The sequence below is a fragment of the Equus caballus genome, chromosome 4 (genome assembly GCF_041296265.1).
Source record: "Equus caballus isolate H_3958 breed thoroughbred chromosome 4, TB-T2T, whole genome shotgun sequence".
In the NCBI taxonomy this organism is placed as follows: Eukaryota; Metazoa; Chordata; class Mammalia; order Perissodactyla; family Equidae; genus Equus; species Equus caballus.
The window spans coordinates 20,312,599-20,333,269 of NC_091687.1; the positions used below are offsets into that span (position 1 = coordinate 20,312,599).

At 44.2% G+C, this 20,671-nt stretch overlaps 1 protein-coding gene and 1 long non-coding RNA gene across 6 annotated transcripts in view; one reads left to right on the forward strand and one right to left on the reverse strand.

Annotated features, from left to right (window-relative positions):
- Positions 1-14,233, forward strand: part of LOC102149774 (uncharacterized) — a 28,232-nt gene extending 13,999 nt beyond the window's left edge. The window contains exon 5 of the long non-coding RNA XR_002807371.2: positions 13,251-14,233. This is a non-coding gene — a long non-coding RNA (uncharacterized lncRNA). The remainder of the gene's footprint in view (positions 1-13,250) is intronic.
- The window catches only part of DDC (dopa decarboxylase), a 90,197-nt gene that overhangs the window by 8,929 nt on the left and 60,597 nt on the right, over positions 1-20,671 (reverse strand). For all 5 annotated transcript variants that reach the window (XM_014738979.3, XM_070264429.1, XM_014738978.3 and 2 more), the window contains exons 8-11: positions 19,691-19,785; positions 15,207-15,274; positions 4,794-4,870; positions 1,248-1,267 (exon numbers count right to left, since the gene is read on the reverse strand). In XM_014738979.3, the coding sequence (XP_014594465.2) occupies positions 1,248-1,267; positions 4,794-4,870; positions 15,207-15,274; positions 19,691-19,785 (260 nt within the window). The remainder of the gene's footprint in view (positions 1-1,247; positions 1,268-4,793; positions 4,871-15,206; positions 15,275-19,690; positions 19,786-20,671) is intronic.

Genomic DNA, 20,671 nt, shown 5'->3' on the forward strand with positions numbered 1-20,671 from the left:
AATAAAAGTTATGTGAATGTGGTCTCTCTCTCTCTCAAAAGTGAGGAGGGGATGGAAGGAACAAAATGCCTAGGGAAAGACTGATGCCCCAGGCCCTTTGCATGCCCAGAACCCCAGAGAGAGGCCTCCACACTCAGGCCTCCACCAATCTGTGTGTTCTTTCCTAGTGGGGATGCCCTGAGTCTGCCCCATGTGACCTCTCCTACTTCATCAAGATGGTATTCTAAGGACTAACTTACGTGCATCAGTGTTTATAAGACCCTCTGCTCCAAAATAATTTCCCTATCCTTTTCATTCGATCCTTCACAAATTGCATTCATTACCCATGAAATATTTGCCTAGAATACACTCTGTGCCATCCCCCCGGCTCTTTCCAGGGGGACAGCAGAATATGCAGCACAAGCATTCAAGAGGCCCTCACAAACCAGGTAGACATCAGACCAGCTGCTATCATGCTTCACACCTGCTTGGAAACAGGTCCTTTAAAAACAGCAGGTGGGCCAAATGCAAGCTGTCCAGACACAACATACAACTCATAAGCTGCCAGCACTTAATGCCTGGGACTTCATTATCATAAAGTATAAGAAATGGTTTAAGGAGAAGCTGGAATATCAGATTAGCTAAGGAGTTGGGACATTTTCCCTCAGGCCAGAAATAGCCACCAGAGAGGATTGAGATGTTTCAGATCCATCTCAGAACGGCAGCTCAAGCACTGCAGAATGATCCTCATGGCATGTGTGACTGTCTGTACTTCTGTCTCCCTCAGCAGCCTAGGGGTCCAGGAGGGAGGTATGGGGCCTTGTGCACCTCTGAGAAGCTGCCAGAGCAGCCCATGGCTCCTGGTTGGGAAAGGAGTCTTGCCATCAGAGAAGCCAGTTAAGAGGCTGCCCTATGAGGCTCTGATTCTTCATTCTCCTCCTGCCCTCAGGATCCGGGCTCGAGGCATGCAGCAATAGTGTAGAACGGACAGAGGAATCTGGGTGCAGAAGTCCCTGTCCCCTTCCGAGGAGCACAGGCAAGATCCTTTCCTTCTGACCTGAGAGCTGCAATGGGTGGGTTCAGCAGAGCTGTCTACTGCCTGGTCTGATTTGCTCTTTAGGACCCAGTTAGAAGGTTTCCTTTGGTGGGACCCTGATAATGAGAGGAACAGGAGGCAGCAGGACTTATAGCCCATAATAGCATCCAGCTGCATTCATATTTTGGATTACCACAGACCTAGAGCTCAGTGTGACAGATTTCCCACTTACCCTGTAGTCAGTGATAAGCCCTAGAAAAGAGGAAAAAAAGAAACATTAGACACATTGGTACATTATGTGGCTAACGCTTCTCAACTTAAAGGTAAATTTCTTATGTCCCATCCGTCATCTCCTGAACCAGACATGAGACCTTCCAGGGCTGGGGCTGGGTGTTCTTTGTGGCACTTTCCGAGGTAACAGATTCTAGGAGGTTCCTGGAGAGAGGAATGCACAGAACACAAATTGGAAATGCTAAACTATGAATGGATTCCCATTTGCCTTACTTTCTGCAGTGACATAAGCATGAAAATCTGAGATTTCTTCTAGTTCCAGCGGTACATTGACATTCAGATCATGTAAAGCCTTCATCATTCATTCATGCATGCATGGGAAGGTGAATTTGAGATAGAGTGATTAGAATATAAAAAAAGAATCAAACTCTTGATGAGTATTCATCTCCATGTTCTCAGATCTTAGTCCAGTGTCTGGCACAGACCAGATACCCTGTGAGTCAATTTCATTATCCTGGATTCAATGGCTTCATAGTGGTTATGAAAATGGCTGGCATTTTAGTCTCCTCTCTTGCCTAAAGCAGTAAATCCCGGCATCATATGGGGGAAAGAACCCTAGACAAAGAATCTCATAGATGGGAGTTTCTATGTGGTGATGCTGGGCAAGGATTACGGTGGAATTACAAAGATGTGTTGCAGTCCTGGGTTTTGGACATCCGATCCTCTAATTTAGGCCAGACAAGGCACGCTGTGGCTCCTAAGCATTCCGAGGTAAGAGTGGCTGCGGCGTGGCCACAGGAGGACCTCGCTGTGGTCTAAAGTCACTATGGAAAATCTAAAGTCACAACTTCTTGTGATGCCCTGACTGCCATCCGGAAAGACCAGGTGTTTTCTCAATTAGGATCATAAAATGGTAGAGATGGGAGAACATGCAGGGCTGTTTTGCAAGACTCAACCTCCTTATTTTGAGTGACCCTGAGATGCAAGCCCAAAGTCACACAGCCTATGTCAACTCCCAACCAAAACTCTCTTCTTTACGCCATATGGAACAAAGTTGTTAACAAATAGACATCAACAGCAGAGTCACCAGAAGTAATCTGACAGGGATTCATAGATGCCAATAGAAATAAAATAACAGCGCCCAAAAGCATACTTGGCATGTAATAAACACTCTATAAGAATTTGTTGAAAACCCAGATGACACTGCAAATGAAGATAAACAAATGTCCCTCTTTTTAGTTTATATCACTGTACCATCTCTATGGCTACTAGTCACATATGGCTATTTAAATTTAATTAAAATTAAATAAAATTAAAAATTGAGTCCTCAGTCAGAATAGCCACATTTCAGATGTTCAATAGCCACATGTGGCTGCTGTATAGGGTAATGCTGACTTACAGAACATTTCCTTCTCTGTAGAAAAGTCTATTGGATGGTGCAACTAAAGCTGTAAGTAAGAGGCTTCACAAGTAGTGGCTTCTACGGCCAAACAACAAGGTTAGTGAAAGATGGCGTCTCCAGCTCAGTGAAGCTCCTTCTTTAAGGACTGCCTGAAGATGTATTTCAGCTGGGAGCTTCGCCGTGCAAGTGTTTCCTGTTAACATCAAGAACGCCAAAGCCCTCTCTGCCAGCAATTTCCTGCAATGATGGTTTGTCTCATACCGTGGACTACTTAACATATTTTATATGCCTTGTAAATCTTTACAATTACATAAAATATGTGGGGTGAGCAGCTTCTAAATTGGCAAATGGCATACAGTAATAAAAACAATGAAACCAAACAATGCATGCGAGAAGACTGGCGAGAAACACAACCACACATCAGCAGTGTCTAAATTTGGGTGGTGGGGTTATGGGAACGTTCCCACTCACTGTTTACTCTTTTCCATTTTCCAAATGTACAGCTTTTATATCGAAAGAATTTATCTGAAAAGTCTATATGACAGGTGCAGCCACTTTTCCCTGTTACCAGCATTGTGACAGAATTATCTGTTCTCAAAAAAAAAAATTTCCCATTTCTTTTGGTCCTAGTTCAATGTATACCACTGGTTGGCATGCGTCCAATGAGACAACATATGTAAAAGTGTGCGGGCACAGAGGTGTGGAAGCAGACTGTGGAGAAATACTGAGGAGGTGAGGCTGGCACAGCAGGCTGGGGCCAGGCCAGGCGGGCTGTGAACCCTGGTCGCAGCCCAGAGGCTCTGATGGGTGTGGACAGATGGGTGCTGCTCCAGGTGGACCCAGGAATCCTGTCTCTGTGTGATGGAGACAGGTGCAACCCTAATGGGGAGAGGACTGAAAAGACCTGCCCATTACACATGGCTCACTGCTGCCAGGTGGTCAAGTGAGCCGCATGTGATGCTCCTGCGGTTAGGGACTGCTGTGCCGTCTGTAGGGATGTGTGTCTGCACGTCACCTGAGAACATCAACACTTAAAAATAGTATTTCTAATTACAGTGTTTTTAAAAATGTAAAAATGTAGAGAAAATTAAGAAAATTCACAAATAATTATGCCATCAAGTTGCAAGTACTGTTCACATTCTGAAATTTCTCATTCCATGATTTTTTTTTAAACTTTTGTATCACTGGGATCATTATTCTAAATATCAGATTTTTATCTTTGATAAGAACATCAGAGAATTTGGATTTCTACTCTGTTGGCCCCTCCTCGGGGCCCGCTTGTAGTAACATGATTTGGTGTTTGGCCGTGGCCTACAGGTGAGGACAGTAGCCATAGGAAAGGAGCCATTTTGTGTTTTATAGGAATTGTGCTGAACCACAGAAGGGCGTTTCCTGAGGAGGCACAGGAAAAATCTCTCCAGCTTCTCTGTACCGGGGAATGCTCTATTCTCACCATGACTCAGACACCTGGCCATGACCCCTCTCTGCCCTCGTCATTGGGAAGCCAACCTGGAGGCCCCCTCACCATGTTGTGAGCCCGCTGTGGCCTCTGAGAGCAGCCCACGCCAGGCTGCTGCTGTCGCTTCCCCACCAGACTTTGCAGCCAGGCACAGGGCCTCGTTCACTGTTGCATCACCAGAGCAGGCACTGAGAGCAGGTCTAACAACCCCGAGGAGGAGGTGGCATTTGTGTCCCAATCCTGCCCGGTGTCATCAATTTTCTCTTCGCTCCCTGACACCTCCAGCCCAGCTTTCTTCATTTCCTTCCTTCCCCCTGGTGGAACTGGAATAAACGGATGCACACTCTCTTTCAGAGACACTAGGGCAGTCGTTATTTTAAAGTTTCTTTGCTGGAGGTGTCCACACCAGTATTGAAAACCGTGCGTGCCCTTCCCTGCTCTATAGGCCCCCCAATGCTCCTGCACTGAGCAGTTCTGGAGTGGGGGCTCCACTGAGGGTGCCCAAGGCCTCATCACCGCCCCACCCCACCCCACGGGAAGCAGCTCCTCCTCGGCGCCATGCTTAGCACCCACTGGGCTAGTCTTTGTGGACTTGAATCTTCCTCTCTGGCTCTTAGGCACTTTGAATGCAGCTCTGATGAGGACAAAACCAGGAACAGACGGCAAAAAGCAAGACGACAGTTTACCTGAATCCTGGTGGCTGTGCTTCAGGTAGACAGGGTCCAGTTTAAAGGCTCCTGTTAGGTCTGTTCTCTTTTTCACCCTGGTTTTGGAGAACAAATGATGGGGCTTAATGAGGAAGCTCCGCAGATGGGGCTGTGCAGCCCTTGTGTCCTGTCCCCTCTTCCACCTGGCTCAGCTCAGACACACCTGCTTCAGGACCCCTTCCTGGGACCCTAATCTGCATGCATGCCCTTGTTTATGCTCCTACCACCCCTGGCCTCACTGTAGCATGGCATTAATTTGCAGAGCTCCAAGCACCTTGGGGGGTTAATAGAAAGTAAATATTTAGTCTTTATCCCTGGCTCCTGGCACATAGCTCCCAAAACCCTTGGAATCTCTGGAGTGATAATTGTGTCTTTCATATGCCAATGAGATGACTGGTGGCTGGGGGCCCCTAGATATCTTTAGAGTCGGGGCTGGCTGCCAGGAAAACTGAGTCTTGATTAGAGGGTTGGAACTTTGAGCCCCACCCCACAATCTCCAGGAGGGGAGAGGGTCTGGAGATTGAGTTAATCGCCAATGGCCAGTGAGTTAATCAATCATACCAATTCAGTGACCCTCCATACGAGCCCCTAAATGACAAGGTTCAGAGAGCTTTGGGGTTAGTAAGCACATCAGGGTGCTGGGAGGGAGGCACACCTCAAGAGGACAGGGAAGCTCTGTGCCCCCCACCCCACCCCTATCTTGGCCTATGCATCTCTTCCACTTGGTTGTTCATTTGTATCCTTTATAACGAACCAGTCAATGTAAGGGAAGTGCTTTCCTGAGCGCTGTGAGCTGTTCTAGCAAATGGTTGAACCTGAAGGGGAGGGGTTGTGGGAAGCCCCGACTCTATAGCCAAGTTGGACAAAAGTGTGGCTAACCTGGGACCCTCTCTTTGTGACTGGCTTGTGGGATTGAGCCCTTAAACCTGGGGGTTCTGTGCCAACTGCAGGTAGTTAGTGTCAGCATTGAGTTGTGGGGCACCAGCTGGTGTCTGGAGAGCTGGAGGACTGATGTCAGGAGAAACCCAGCAGATTAGTGTCTATTCCTCTCTGTCCTTCCAGGCCTAGCACAGCGCCTGGCCTGACGGGCCTCATAGTGTGTGTGGGATGAACAGAGGGCTAATGGTAAGAAGGCAGTGCCCGGTGCTACCACACGTCCTCAGGCTCAATCCTTTCACACCATGGAACATGGATGGTGACAGTCGTTCTGGATAACTCAGGTCAAAGCTCTCACTTGCACTGGGATTTGAGGGTCTGAGCTTTATGATAGTCGCCCCCCTCCTCATTTGGCAGCGTGGACACCATCTCAAAGCAATTCTGTGGCAAATAGAGTGTCCTAGGGACAAACTAGAGAAGAAATGTCAGTCTGACAGTAGCTTAGGCTTGAAAGCAAATACAACGTGTGAGTCCCTGAAAAATAACACCTAGTGAGCACGAAATAGGATGCCAGGGTGTGGCTTACCGATGAGGAGACAAGAAAGAGGCTAGATTTATTTATGGAAGGTAACTGAGGTGTTATTACCTCAGAGAGTTAAAAGACAGACTGCACCAGTAAGCAATAATGACTGACTGGTGCTTACTCTCGCTCTGACCTGTGGAAGAAAACGGATAGCACCTGGTGTTAGGTGTGTGTATACGGAATTTTGTCGCATCATGGGCACTGTGTGAGGAGCCACTGGAGGAATTTGCTTTGGCTCTCTGGACTAGAAAAAAACTCTGTGCTTAGCCTTAAAGAGAGGGAGACAGCAAGAGAGAAAGGGGTAGAAATGCTCATCGTTCTCAGTAGGACTTTGCCCTTGTGAATGAAGTTCACACTTGACTACTCACTGATGCCTGTCATGACCTTGGAATGGGGTTTCTTTTTTTTTTTAATTAAAAAACATTCATTGTTAGAGCCATGCAAAAAAGTATAAATAATAATGCGTCCACTCTGCTACTTATAAACCAAACTTGCCCACATAGTTCATTCTTCCATATGTGTCCCTGCCCTCCCCGCCACCCCCCCCACCCAACCCCAGGCAGCCACAGGCTGCACGTGGTTTATCACTCCTACAGTGCTCTAGGCAAATTCCCAAGTAATCTGTAATATTGTTTTGCACATTTTTAAACATAACATAACATAAACATAAGTTGTTCACACAGAATGGCATCGCTCTCTGTGTATTTTTCTATAACTCGCTTTTTCTCTAGAAAATTTACTCCTGAGCTTCCACCCATTCATCCAAGTGGTTGTCATCCATTCATCCTTACTACTTCACTGGATTCCACCCCATGAACAGATCACAGCTGATCCCTTCTCCTATTGTTTCCCATTTATTGTTAGACAACCTATGCTGAGTGAACACTCCTGGTGCCTCTGGGACTCGTGTCTAGTCATGGCACAAGTCAGGGAAAGGCATGGAGTCTATGACCTGGGTGGAGGCAGTGCCGAATTAATCTCCAAGGCTGCAGCCCATGAGCTCCTGCATTCGCGTCTTGGCCAGCATTCAGTGTGGAGAGACTTTATTTTCTACAACTGACAGTGTTTTGGTGTGATTTTGATTTGCATTTCTGATTACTAATGAAGTTGAGTAACTTTGCTTTTATAGAGGCCACTCCTGTTTCCTCTTTGGTGAGAAAATTGTTGTTTATTTTTCTGTTAGGTTGTTTGTCTCTATTGTATATTGGATTGTGAAAATTCTGTCAATAGTAGGAACGCTAATCTAGAAACTTGTGGGCTGTTTCTGGGCTCTCTCTTCTTATCTCCGCCCCTCTGTGCCACGCCGGGACTATCCTGGCTCCAACAATGTTGCTTCACATGCCCGTTGATGTTGGCTGGGGCGTGATTCCCACCAAATTTTTCTTCACTATTCTCTTGGGTATTCTGGGCCCGTGTAAGTATTAGGATCAGCTTTATCAAATTCCATGAAAATATCTAGTCAGGATACTTATTAGAATTGTACTGGGGTCTGACATTGAGTTTCCCCCTCCATATAGATAACATACCACTCCATTCAGTCAGGAATTCTGGAATGGCTTCAGAAAATTATTTAATTTTCTTCATAAAAATATATACAAGTTTTTATACAATTATTCATAGTAATCCTATATCTCTTCTTGCTATTATAAAGAGTATTCTTTTTAAAAAATTACATGAACTGCTCATTATATATGTAAAACATTATATGCAACCTTAAAAAATGTTGTGTATCTAGAAATCTTACTACCTTACTAATAATAATACTTTCATTGAAGATTCTCTTTGTATTGCAGTCACATCATCTGAGAATAATGAAGTTTTACAGCTTCCATTCTGATTCTTACACTTTTATTTCTTTGTCCTCTCACAACAAGGTTAGGAGAGCACAGGGTCGAATACAAGTGGGGACAATGGCACTCCTTTTATTTTCCTGATTTTAACGGGAGTACTTCTAATATTTCACCATTGAGAACAGGTTTAGTGTAGCTTTTTGGGAGATATTTTTAATCAGATTAAGAAAGTTTGCTTCTGTTCCTATTTTACTAAAAGTTTTGTCCTAAATGGGTGTTGCATTTATCTAATGCTTTTTCTGCATCTAATAACTTCTTTCTCCTTTACTATTAACATGGTGAATGACACATAAAAATCTTCTAATATTTCTAAACCACTCAGGCATATCTGGGATAAACACATTTTGGTCATGATATACTATCTTTTTAATTTAAAACATCGTTGAATTTTATTTGCTAATGTTTCACTTAGAATTTCACCATTTAAGTTTGTGAGCTTGTCCTATAGTTTTCTTTCTCAGCTTCTCATCTGGTTTTGGAATCAAAGTTACAGTTACTTTTTTTTGTGAGGGAGGGTGTGTGTCCTCCTTGCTGTTCGCTTTGAGTTATATTCTTGATTGGACCTATAAATGCCTTGACAATTTGGTAGATCTTGCTGTTAGAAGAGTTTGGAGATTACTGCTGTGTGAAAATTTAACTATTGGCACATTGTCTTTAACAGCTGTAAGATTTTTTAGGTTTTCTATTTATTCTGGAATCAGTTTGGTAACGCGTTTTGTAGTTATTGTTATGTACATTTGTAGGCAATTTTTAGCATGATGTTATTCACAGTACTCAGTTACTATTTTTTTAAATCTCTGCAATAGCTGTGGTTAGTCCTTCCTATGTCCATTACAGTTTACCTCTGTTTGCTCCATTTTTGATCCAGCTCTCCGGAGAGCATCCATTTTACAAGGCAGGTCAAGGTCCAACATGCAGCTCTATCGATCCACTCTACCAAGTTTCTATCTTCTGTATCATTGACATCTCTTAATCTTTATTATTTCCCTCCTTCTAGTTTTGGGGAGTTTATCCTGTTGCTGTTTTCTAGCTTCATTTTCTGGCTCATTATTTTCTTGGCTCATGATTTCCTGGCTTTCATCTTTTCTGTTGAAGTCTGTCCTCTAAGTCCTACTTTAGCCACTTGCCACAAGTTCTGTTGTGGCTTTAGATTCATTCAGTTCCTGGTGTTTCCAGTTTCCCATTGTGTGTACTTTATTCATTGACTCGTGATCCAATAGGTCTGTGGTATCTGCTCTTCAATGTTTAGGTACTAGCTCTGCTTTTCCTTGTAAAGTTTAACGGTATTACAAAGAGGAAGACTTTACTTAAACAAATAAACATGTGTATACACGCATACACACATAGACACGTGCTTTCTAGGTATCAGAGTTATCTCACGCAAAATGAGCCTCATGGTGAGGAAAGTCTCTTCCTGTCACCAAATATACTCCTGAAGGATGACCCTGAGGGATAAGGGCACGGGGACTCCTGTGCTGTGTTGAAAGTATAGCTTTTTAAGTGGTCTTTTAAAAAAAATCTACAATAATGTGCATGGCTCACTGAATGAACTCTCGTTACCTCTTGGTGCCAGTAACAGCTAGAAAGCCTTCAAAATACTAAACGGCACAAGGACCAAAGTGCAAAGAAACCAAAAACATTCGTAGAAATCTGTGCACTAACACTTCTAAAACAAGTTCTGCAATCAAGTCTTACCATAGCTAGAGTGATCAAAAATCTTTCCAATTAACTGAATTAAAAAGAAAATGTAACAGAAGCATACAAAAGCTATAAAACTATTTATTAAAAATCAATTTTATCTGGGAAAAAAAATCAAGCCTCTTTTTAAAGGTAGATAAAACATGCCCTTGGTGTGTGTGGGATTTGAGGCTTGCTTTGAAGAAGATCTGGTATTAAAGAAACATTAAGGTCTGAGCAGAATGGTTTATATTTACATATAAAAGATTCAGAATACCAAATGAACAATAAAAAGCTTATGAACACAATATGAAATCATTATGAAATGTATTTACTGTGCTTGTAATGATTGCAAGTTTTAGAATCTTCAATTACCTTGTCCATTTAAATACATAAAGAATATAACCAACGTGTTTACTTTAAATTAGGGACTAACCATTGGTAAAATTTCATTAAACAAAAGAGAGACACTTCTGATTTTAAGGAATACAAAAAAGCCAGTGAGAGCAATAAAAAAAAAAAAATCCATTATATCTTTTTTGTTGTATAAGCAAAATCTTTAAACACATCTATAAAAAATTCACAATTTAGGATTGTTTGTTTGCCTGTTTTCAACTCTGAGGAGTGTGGAGGGAGGCCAGTTCTGTTCTGAAATCCAGTTCTTACAAGCATCCTTATCATCTATGTTAGGACATCTCATTTTACAGCAATAACTTCTTAGAATAACAGAATATGTACATTTGATTCCTGGATTTTCAGCACAGTGCAAAAAGCCTCTGAGTAGATTCTCAGCCTTCATTCTCTCCCCACTCCCTGTTAGCATGTTGCAAAGCACTGCCGCCCTGTCCTTACATCCTCCACAAACACGCAGGCCACCCATCCTGGCCCAAGCACGCTCAGGTAGGAGAGGGATGCAGTGCAAAGAGGAGAGGGATGCTGCGGTCCATCTATTCATCCCTGGCCTTTAGGCTGTACATGCCTGGGCTAAAATACAGGACAATTTTCACCATTCAGAGAGAAAGCAGAATCAGTGACAGCTTGAACAAAGTGGAACTAGAATCAGGGCCTGATTTTGCCTCATTCACACCAAAAAACAGCCCTTCATTCTCCAATTTCTTCTGTGTCCCTCTGGAACAATTTCAATGTGTTCTTTTTGCGCTCTGTCATTTGTATGTGTGTTTGTAAAACGTGTATCGCTTTGCGTGCATATATTCTTAATCTGCATCCTGTGAGATACACAATCTGTTTCTGACTCTTTTTACTCAGTACTGGTGTTTTAAAACATCACCCCTATTGCCATCAAAAGTTGTATCTGTGGTTCTGGTGCAGATAGTTGTGTGCCTGTAAGCAAATTCATGAAACATCTCAGAACTCCACTTGCCTCATCCATAAAATAAGGACAACATTCCAACACCGTGTGACTGTTGCAGAGGTCAGTGGCACTGTGCCTGGTGACAAGGTGTGTGCCCTGCCCAGACCAGCTCAGCCCCAGTGTCAGTGACCTACGGAAATGGTGCTGTAAAGGGCTCTCATGAACTAATGAGACATTAAAAAGCTGTATGTTTATGTAAAAACAGCAACTTTGAAATGTGAGCAGCTTATTCAAAACAAATTTAAATCCATATGGATTCAATTACATTTAAATTTAAATTTAAATCCATTTCGTGTACAAAAATGATCTTCCACGGCTTTCCCTGTTCCAAGTTCCCTGTTGTGCCCGCCTCCACCTCAGGGTCTTTGCGTGGATTCTTCTCGAGCCTCACGTGGTCCCCTGTCAAATGCTACTTTACCCAATACGCTTTCCGGATCTCTATCTCAAACTATCAGGCAATGAATGAAGGGGCCTATGGATGTGCCTCCCTTGCACATTCCTTTCTCCCTTCCAGCTCCCAGGTGCTCCCCAAACTTCTCACCTGACTCTCTCCCCTCTCCCTTCCCAAACTCTTCCCTCGAACCTCCTCATCACGTGGACCTCAATCTGCATTGGCCCAAATTTGATTTTATTTCATTCCTCGATTGACTTTGCGTCTATTTTATTTATTGGAAACACTGTCCCACGGCTGAGACTCCTAGAGCCTAGGGACAATATTGCTCAGTTTCAGCTCCTCTGTGCTCAAAACCAAATCCCTTCCAGTTAACCTGTACCCTTTCCTCCTCCTTGTTCTTGGTCTGGATGGGGCTGCCCCCAATGCAGATACTGTTCCACGAGCAACACCGCGGTGCAATTCCTGGTTGGGGTCTGGACGAGTGTGGGAGGGCCTAGTGCCCATGGCCTCTGCAGGCAGGGCAATGCTCCAAAAGGTGCCTGCATGAAGGGAGAGCAACTTCTCTGTAGTGAGAACAAATGGGGAATGGCTGTTAGGGTGTAGTGAGATCAAAAGAAAACAGAAGTGCATGAGAATCAATGAAACCAGAAGTAGATGGCATAATGAAGATTATAGGCTTTAAAATAAGCTGACCTGGTTTAAATCCCTAAATATTAGCCTTAAGGCTTTAACTAATCATTCCTTATGAGCATTATTATGGGCTGGACTATGTCCCTTCCTCAAAATTACCGTGTTGAAGGTCTGAAGTCCTGACCCCCAGGGCCTCACAGTGTGACTGTATGTGAGATAGGGTCTATAAAGAAGTGATTAAGTTAAAATGAAGCTGTATGTCTAGGCTCTAATCCAATATGACTGGTGTCCTTAGAAGATGAGGAAATTTGGTCACAGGCCTGTCAGAGGGACGACCACATGAAGACACAGGGAGGAAACAGCTGTCTGCACGCCAAGGAGAGAGGCCTCAGGCAGGAGAAACCAACACTGCTGACGCCTTGCTCTCAGACCTCCAGCCTCCAGAATTGTGAGGAAATAAGTCTGCGTGGTTTAAGCCGCCCAGTACGAGGCACTTTGTTAGAGCAGCTCCAGCAAGGTAATATAGGCGCCGTGCCAAAAACCGTAGACATGAGCAGTTATGTTAAAACGCAAATCCTTCAAAATGAAACTCCATCAGTCGATATTCAGGTTGTCTTTATGACATCTTGTGACAAACCCTTGGGTTTGGGAGAGACCTGATTTTCCCAGATGCATAAAATCACCCCGAAATCCTTGACAGTTATTCTGTCCGGGACCCCCACTAGCTCAAGAGAGAGAAAACACATTCTCTACTATAGTTGAGTTTTACTCATTGATTTATTTAGCCTTTCAAACCCTCAGGCAGGTAGGAATCTCCTCAAATATTGACAACCCCCTCATTTTCCACCCCCAGGGGGTAACTAATTGTCCTTCTCTGTGGCAAAATTTTAAATACTGGGGGCTGCTCTTGCGTCTTATGGCTTTATGGTTATTCTTTTCTACAGGCTAATAACCCTCAGTCCTCTTTCCATTCTCCAAATGACATGACCTCATCCCTGTATTATCTTCATCTCTTCTATATGTCACATTTACTTTGTCAAATTTCCCTTTACAGGTGGTGCCTGATCTGAACACAGGCTGCCAAGGAGGACCCATCTGAGACAGATTAAAACACAGCCACCAGTTCTCATTGCATCTGCTCCTGAGTGTCAGTGGCAGCCACGTCATGCTCCGTGAAAAAGACTGTTTTCTCTCATCCTTCACTTACTCACCGACTTTTTGGACCCAAGTGCAGAATGCTACATTTATTATATTCATCCTTATCATATCTCAACATTTGGATTATAGATGAGTGCTGCAAAATACTTTTAGTCCCTGATAGCTTTAGTTTCCCCATCTGTAGGAGGCGGGCAGTAATGTAAGTGCCCTGCTCGCGGGGCTGCTGCGGGAGTCCAGTGACTTACATTAAATAAAGGCCGTTGAAGGGAGCCCACGCTCACCAGTGCTCATTAAACATCTATTTCTGATGTTATGTTTCACCCAGGTAATGAGTAAAACATCACGGCACACCACAAGCCCTCCTCTGGTCAGCACTGCCCAGCGGCACTCCGGTCACAGTCACTCCATCGCCCAACAGCCCTCAGCTCCTCTGTCCAGGCCGGGTTTGTAGCTTTCTCTGCCAAATGCCTCACTGACAACTAAGGCTGCTGTGTGACCTGCAGGAGGAGGCTAGCCACCCCTCACCAAACAAAGGCCTCCCAGACCCCTGCTGGCTCTGTGCTGGGACCCCTGCTGGCTCTCTGAAGGGCTGGCTCCTCAGGATCCACAATCTGACCTCCAACTCCTTTAAGTCTTTGCAACTGACCAAATACCCAGCAGAACAGAACTGTGTTTCAATCCAAATTAAATTTTGATTTAAATTAAAGTTTGAAAAAGGGGACTTTTTGACATACTGTATGAACTATCCTTAAAGTGTTCCACTTTAGGTAAAATAGACAAACACAACCCAAAGAGTAAAATAGAATATTAATGTCCATAGAAGCTATAGTTTTTATAAATCCTTATTAGTATTTCAGATAAAGTTAAGTCTGAAACGCCCATATTGGTTTTGAAATCGTGTCAAAAGTTTGGGGGGGCCGGCCCGGTGGCGCAGTGGTTAAGTGTGCACGTTCCACTTCGGCAGCCTGGGGTTCGCCAGTTCAGATCCCGGGTGCAGACATAGCACTGCTTGGCAAGCCATGCTGTGGTAGGCGTCCCACATATAAAGTAGAGGAAGATGGGCATGGATGTTAGCTCAGGGCCAGTCTTCCTCAGCAAAACGAGGAGGATTGGCAGCAGTTAGCGCAGAGCTAATCTTCATTAAAAAAAAAAAAAAACTTTAGGGAAAAGAGAAACAAAGAACCTGATTTGAACAGAAGTAAAGCACTGGGGATGTGGTTTCTCTTGAGAGAAACTAGTTCAAGGGCAAACTGACTATCTGGTAAAGGGGAGAACTGACTGGAGCTGCATTGTGTGGGAGCTGCTCTCCTAACCGTTCTAAGGTGAAAAACCATTCATTTTATTACATACTGAATGACTTTGCGCAAAATTCATGCAAAGCCTCCTGGTCCTAAGGTTGATTAACCAACTTCTTACTCTAATAAACTCAAAAGAACTAGTTTCCAGTGTTTCATGCAACTCCCAGTCATTTCTTGAAGCATCACCTATGTAATGGAACATCATCCACTTTAATTTTGGAATTCTTTTTCTTGCTCGAAATATAACCAACATGAGGATGGCACTGCTAGTAGGAATTCCCAGAGAACTTCTTAGCAAATGGAATTACTTTTATTTTTCCTTAGCAAATGCTTTTAAGCGTTTACACTTAGATTCATTACACATCTAAGAATAAAAACCCAGAAGCAGCTGAATTAGAAATACGTGCTGAAATTCCTTTGCACTGTTTTTGTTAATGCTAGATAAGCGCTCCTCCAGCTCCACTCCTCCCCTGCCGGCTTCTGTCATAGCAGCCACCACTCTAAAGGGCGGGCGGGGACAGGGTGATTACGCTCTGATGCAGAGGGAAACTTACCACATGGCAGAGCAGTCAAAATTCACCAAAAGCCATTTGTGAGGATTAAAGTTAAATGAATCCGCAAACTGCCAAGGAACAATAAAAACAAAAGGAAGACATTTTAGTTGTTAACATTCAGTTATAAAACGAGCCGCCATACATAACAATTAACAGTTTGTATTCTCAAAGGAAAAACAGCAAGGCCATGCAGAGGAGAAGAAAGTACCTGAAACGGAGAGGGTTGGCATGGCGTCAAGAGAGAAGGTCTGGGCTCGGGAGCTGTCTTGGGCGGCCAGTCATCTGACCTCTCTGAGCCTCTTTTTATTCATTTTCAAGTGGGAATAGCAAATCATTCCCCTGAAACATGAAGCTAATATAGACCTGATTTGGGGGTGAAACACAGGAGGAGGAAGCTTAGGAGTCAGAGAATTGGGGGTTTGCATCCCCGTTCAACTGTTTACTCCACGTGGCCTGGAGTGGGAATATCTGCTTTGTGGAGAAGTAGTGAAATCGCAGCCACCAGCTCCTCAGCACAGCTCCTGAGGCTCAGTAAACGCTCCAGGGCAAATGTTGCTGATTTGTGCTTGTAAAGCCAGCCAGGGGGTGGCCCCAGGGAACGAAGTGAGGAAAACATGGCTACTGACTTCCAGCAGCTCCTGGTTAAGTGGCGAGATCTGACAAGAAAGCAGCCATCAGGATGCAATATGAATCACCTCAGATAGTGCAGTAAACCAGGCTCCCTGCACAGAGGAGGAGGGGAGGGACTCGCAGAGTCGGGCTGGACTGTGCCTCGGAGGTGCCCTGAGAGGGGCATCCCGCGGAACTCGGCAAGGCTTGAGGTGCACTGGACATGAAGGCCACTGGGTCAAGGCCTGACGGGCCTGACTGGCAGGCTTTGAGACACAGCACCAGGCACCCAGGTGATGCCCAGAAAGCATTTGTCAGGAAAGTGAAATAAAGAATCTCATTCTTTCCTTGCTGGAAAGGGCGTGGGGTTTGGAGTAAGCCCCAGATGCTGGCCTTAGTTCTTGCACTGTCTTGCTGAGGATTCCCAGAGCAGTAATTCTCCAGGAACTTGTAAATGAGGGATTGGAATGAGACAGTATCTAGGGCCTTCCTATTATGTGTGTGTTAATCCTAGTCTGGTGTAGGGCTATCACATTCTAATCAAGGGATGCATTTTGAAGACCTTGGATAATTCAGAATCCCAAAGCATAATCCAAGACCAATGTAACAAAGGATGTGGGAGTTTTCTGTCACCCATGAGGTGATACCCAGCCCCTGGCAGCAACATGAACACAGTTCACAGTTCCCTGGGCTCTCCTGCTTTGAAACTGTGTGAGTCCCAACTCATTTCTAATTGGGAAAATTCATAATTCTACTTTTCCTCATAAAATGAGATGTTAATATTTTATATTACATACTTTCAAATTTACATAGTCTAAAGTCACCTAAAATGTATCCCCACTAGATTTCAACTATTAAACTATTTGGAATAATCAGGATTTTGATTCACAGGTACGATGTCTGGAAATTGTACTGATTTGACCTATGAAACACTTTATGCCCACATTTCTTTCAACTTCTTGAACTCTCGAAGTTCTCAGAATATATGTATCATCACAAACAATGAGAAAGTGAAAATTTCATAACTAACCTACAGTAATCAGGGTCACCTCAGGTTTCATTTAATTGATTGGTTTTTAAACCAACATTGACATAATAGATGAATAACTCTTCTCATTTACCTAAATATTTTCTTTATTTTTAAAGGCAATATCCAAGTTCACTGTACTCCTGACAGTAACAGCTTCCCCTTTTGGATGCCAATTGGTAACAACCATAAACAACTGGCTCTAGCATCGCATCAGTTTTAGGTGCTACCATATTTTCAAGCAGAGAATAAGAGATTTCAACTACCAAGAGTGGCCAAGGAGGGTACTCTGCATGCTCACTGAGCTGTCATAAAGGGTGAGTTCTTGCATTTTTCAAAATGCATGTCCTGGTTTCCCTCTGGCTGATGAACAGGATCCAGGCCCACCCGGAGGCCCATGGATACTGCCACATGGATAAATACATAATTGAACCAGAAATAAAGGCAGCAGCCATTACAAGGCCCCAGTCTGACTGCATATCGTAATGGGAAAATTCGACATCTTCCCAAGGCTTTGTGATGCCTCTTCTCTACTTGGTTCCCAGGGATGAGCACTAAGGAGGCACTCAGAGGCCAGGTGAGCATCAGCAGGGAGTCACTTGGTCAGCAGATGACAACCTCACAACCCACTCTGGGGGAGCAGATTCATTTCCTTCCAGGTTTCAATAAAAGTAATTTTGAGAAAGAGACAGGAAATTACAAGTTTCATTTGCTGATAAAAGGAAACAAAAGGTGAAAGAAGCGCTTTGTTTGTTGGGAATTTTATTAATTCCCTCCTAGGGGCTGGTCTGTTTAAACATCTTTTATTACCAGCTGCACTGTATTCCTCCTGCTGACAGAGAGGAAGGCTCTTATCTCCAGGGAGGGCCAGGACAGGATATTGCAACCCCTTATCTGACCAGCTGAGCAGCAAGGCCCTTGCCAGGCAGGGAGCCAGGCAGGGAATGAGACAGCAATAATGGGGAAAATGGGAACAACTCATTGTTGGGCATGAAATCCTGTCTGCTGCTGATAGGATCTCGCTGCAGTGCTGGCCTCTGTGGTGGTCTGACAATTAGGCACCCCCCGTGAAAGGTGAAACCTCAAGGTGGAGGCTCCTGGGGATGAGAAGACTCATAGTAGGAAAAGATGGTGAAATCCTAAACCTGATACTCAGAATTAGAAGGAACATCTGGCCCCGACCACATCCTGGGAAGAGGCCAAATCCCGATGAACACTTTGCCCCTTCTTCCCCTGAGACTACAGGGGCAGACATTCCTAGTGATATGGATCGTCTCCAGAACAAAAGGTATTTTATATGATACAGAGATTTATTCTTCATTTCCAGCACCAACCACCCACAAAACCAGCTATCAGCAGTGCACTGCAGAGGGCTGGGGTGAGCTCCGGGATCAGAACCCCTCACACACTGCACCCCCACCCACTGTTTACAGAGGCTTCTGGAAGCTCCATTTACCCCATCCCCCAGGATTGATCTAAGCCTGATCAATAAGTAATCACTGAATGAATGAGTGAATAAATGAAAGAATATGATGGAGATATAAACCAGAATGCCACTTTATTTATTACTAGAAAGGGGATTATTCTTTCTAAAGATGGGAACATTTGTATTCTGTATCACTGACCCCCACTTTTCTGGTATTACGGTATTATGAGAATCCAAATTAGTAATTAGAAGGTTGATTGGCAGCGTGACATGAGAATGGAGAGAGGTTTTGAGGGGCAGTCTCTGCAGGTCATGCAGAGAAAAATAGTAATAGCATCTAATGCATGCACAGTGCTTACTGTGTGCCAGACGCTGTTTTTAAGCCCTTTAAATATTAACTCCTCTGATCTTTACAACAACCCCTTGAAAGCAGACGTCACTACTAAATCCATTTTGTGAAGTGTAGAGAGGATATGAACCTGCCCAGGGGGACACAGCTAGTCCTACAGTAAAGCTGGGATTCTGGAAGGCAGTCTAATGCCAAAGACTGCGCCCTTAATCCCTGGACCACGCAGGAGCGAGGTCTCATGAAATCCCTTGCCTCTGAGCACAAAGCCAATGCCAGGGCTCTCTGACTCACTATCTCCTTCCAAAATCTGCCTCTCTGGATTCTTTGTTGCACTTATATCTGAGTTCCTGGCGAGGAGGAACTTCCTGCCCCATGTGCTGCTTCAACAATAAAATCCAGCCTGAGTCTGAAATAATACATCAGAGCACATTCATAAGGTCATTTCTTTGTCTTAAATGTGCACCATGTGCATTCGGCACCCCTGTGGAAAAGCAGAGTACGGGGCGATAATTTTGATTGTTTGTTATTTCTCAAAAGAAACAAATGTTTCAGTTGGCATTACAGGCCACATTTTACAAATTCTGCAAGTGGCCTAGGACATTTGAATGTGTTGGTAGCTGCTCAGTCAATATTGGTTTGGTGAATATCACATTCAGTTGCATGGTCAAAACATGGCTTTCATACTGAACCAGATTATATGGCATTGCAGCTCAGAATTTTAAATTACTCCTCAATCTGAAATGCAGTAATATTTTATTTTGTTCCTAAATATTTTCCCACAGTTTTACAAGCTAAAATCTATCCTGTCATGACAGCTCTGCGCAGGATTTGTGCAGACTGGAAAATAGCTGTAAATGTCAGATGTATTTCAAGAAGACAAGCTGTATGACCAGGAAGTTTCTCAACCTCTGTCATAAGGAGGTGTAATTTCTAATAATCACTGAAACTGGTTTGAAAATAATTTGCTGAAACAAACCACAACGGTGAAAAATTGCATATCACATCTTTATAAGAAGAAGTCACTGATAACATAGTGCTTTTACTAAAATGATCTTATAAAAGAGCACACCCACCTCTACACCATTGAGAAGAGGCCGGAATTCAGGGCAGATGAAGGCGCTGCCTGCATAGGCAGCATCAATGTGCAGCCACACGTCCTCCTTGATACCTAAAGTCCAGAAGAGACTTGTGAGTTCTCAAGTGGATGCCCTGGTCACATGGGGTCTGACAACTAGCCTTGTCCCATCCCAGTGCCCTTCTTGTATGTAGTCTATCAAGAGCATTGCTTGGCCTGATTTCTGGATCCCTAACAGGCTCCTCTGTTCTGAAGGCAATGAAGCTGAGGGCAGAGGTCATGTGCTGCTGGCCCTGGATGATGCCTGGCACAGACCCGGTGCTCAGTGAATGCATGGAAGGTGAGGGAAATGGAGCAATTGCCCCTGATTCTTCAGGCTGCTCCTCTGTTCGGCACAGCTCTAAGGGACCAGCACACTCTAACCCCTGCAGGCTTATTTGCCTGCATTATACCCCAGTTACATCACCTTTCTCTGCTGTCCCCCAACTCACCCACCTGGAATTTTCTTCCAGCTTCTCTCGGCTCACCTGTTCCAGAGGCCTTCCCCACAAACATCACTTGAGGAAGGTTCTAGTAGACAACCCACACTGATCTCCATCTGCCCCACTCCATCCCCACGTGAAGTGAAGTCATTTATTTCACACGTTCTGAAATCATCCCTGGCTCCTTCTGCGCATAGGATTTTTGTTTTCCAGTTGTACCAGATGGCCTTGCAGGAAGGGACCGAGTCTTACTTTCGAAGTGGAATAGTGTCCTGTTTAAATGCACTCCCTCAATTCGAACATATCTCAGTTCAGCAACTGCCTCCAATCGCCCAGCAACCATAAGACCTTATCTCCTTTCTCTAAGCCTCATTCTCCTCCCAGGCAAAGGGAGAGGAAAATAGCACTCATATAACCCCCATGAGGGATCAAGGAGAGAACCATCCTAATGCTCCCATCACGACACCAACACAGAGTTAACGAGAAGTGCACGGGAT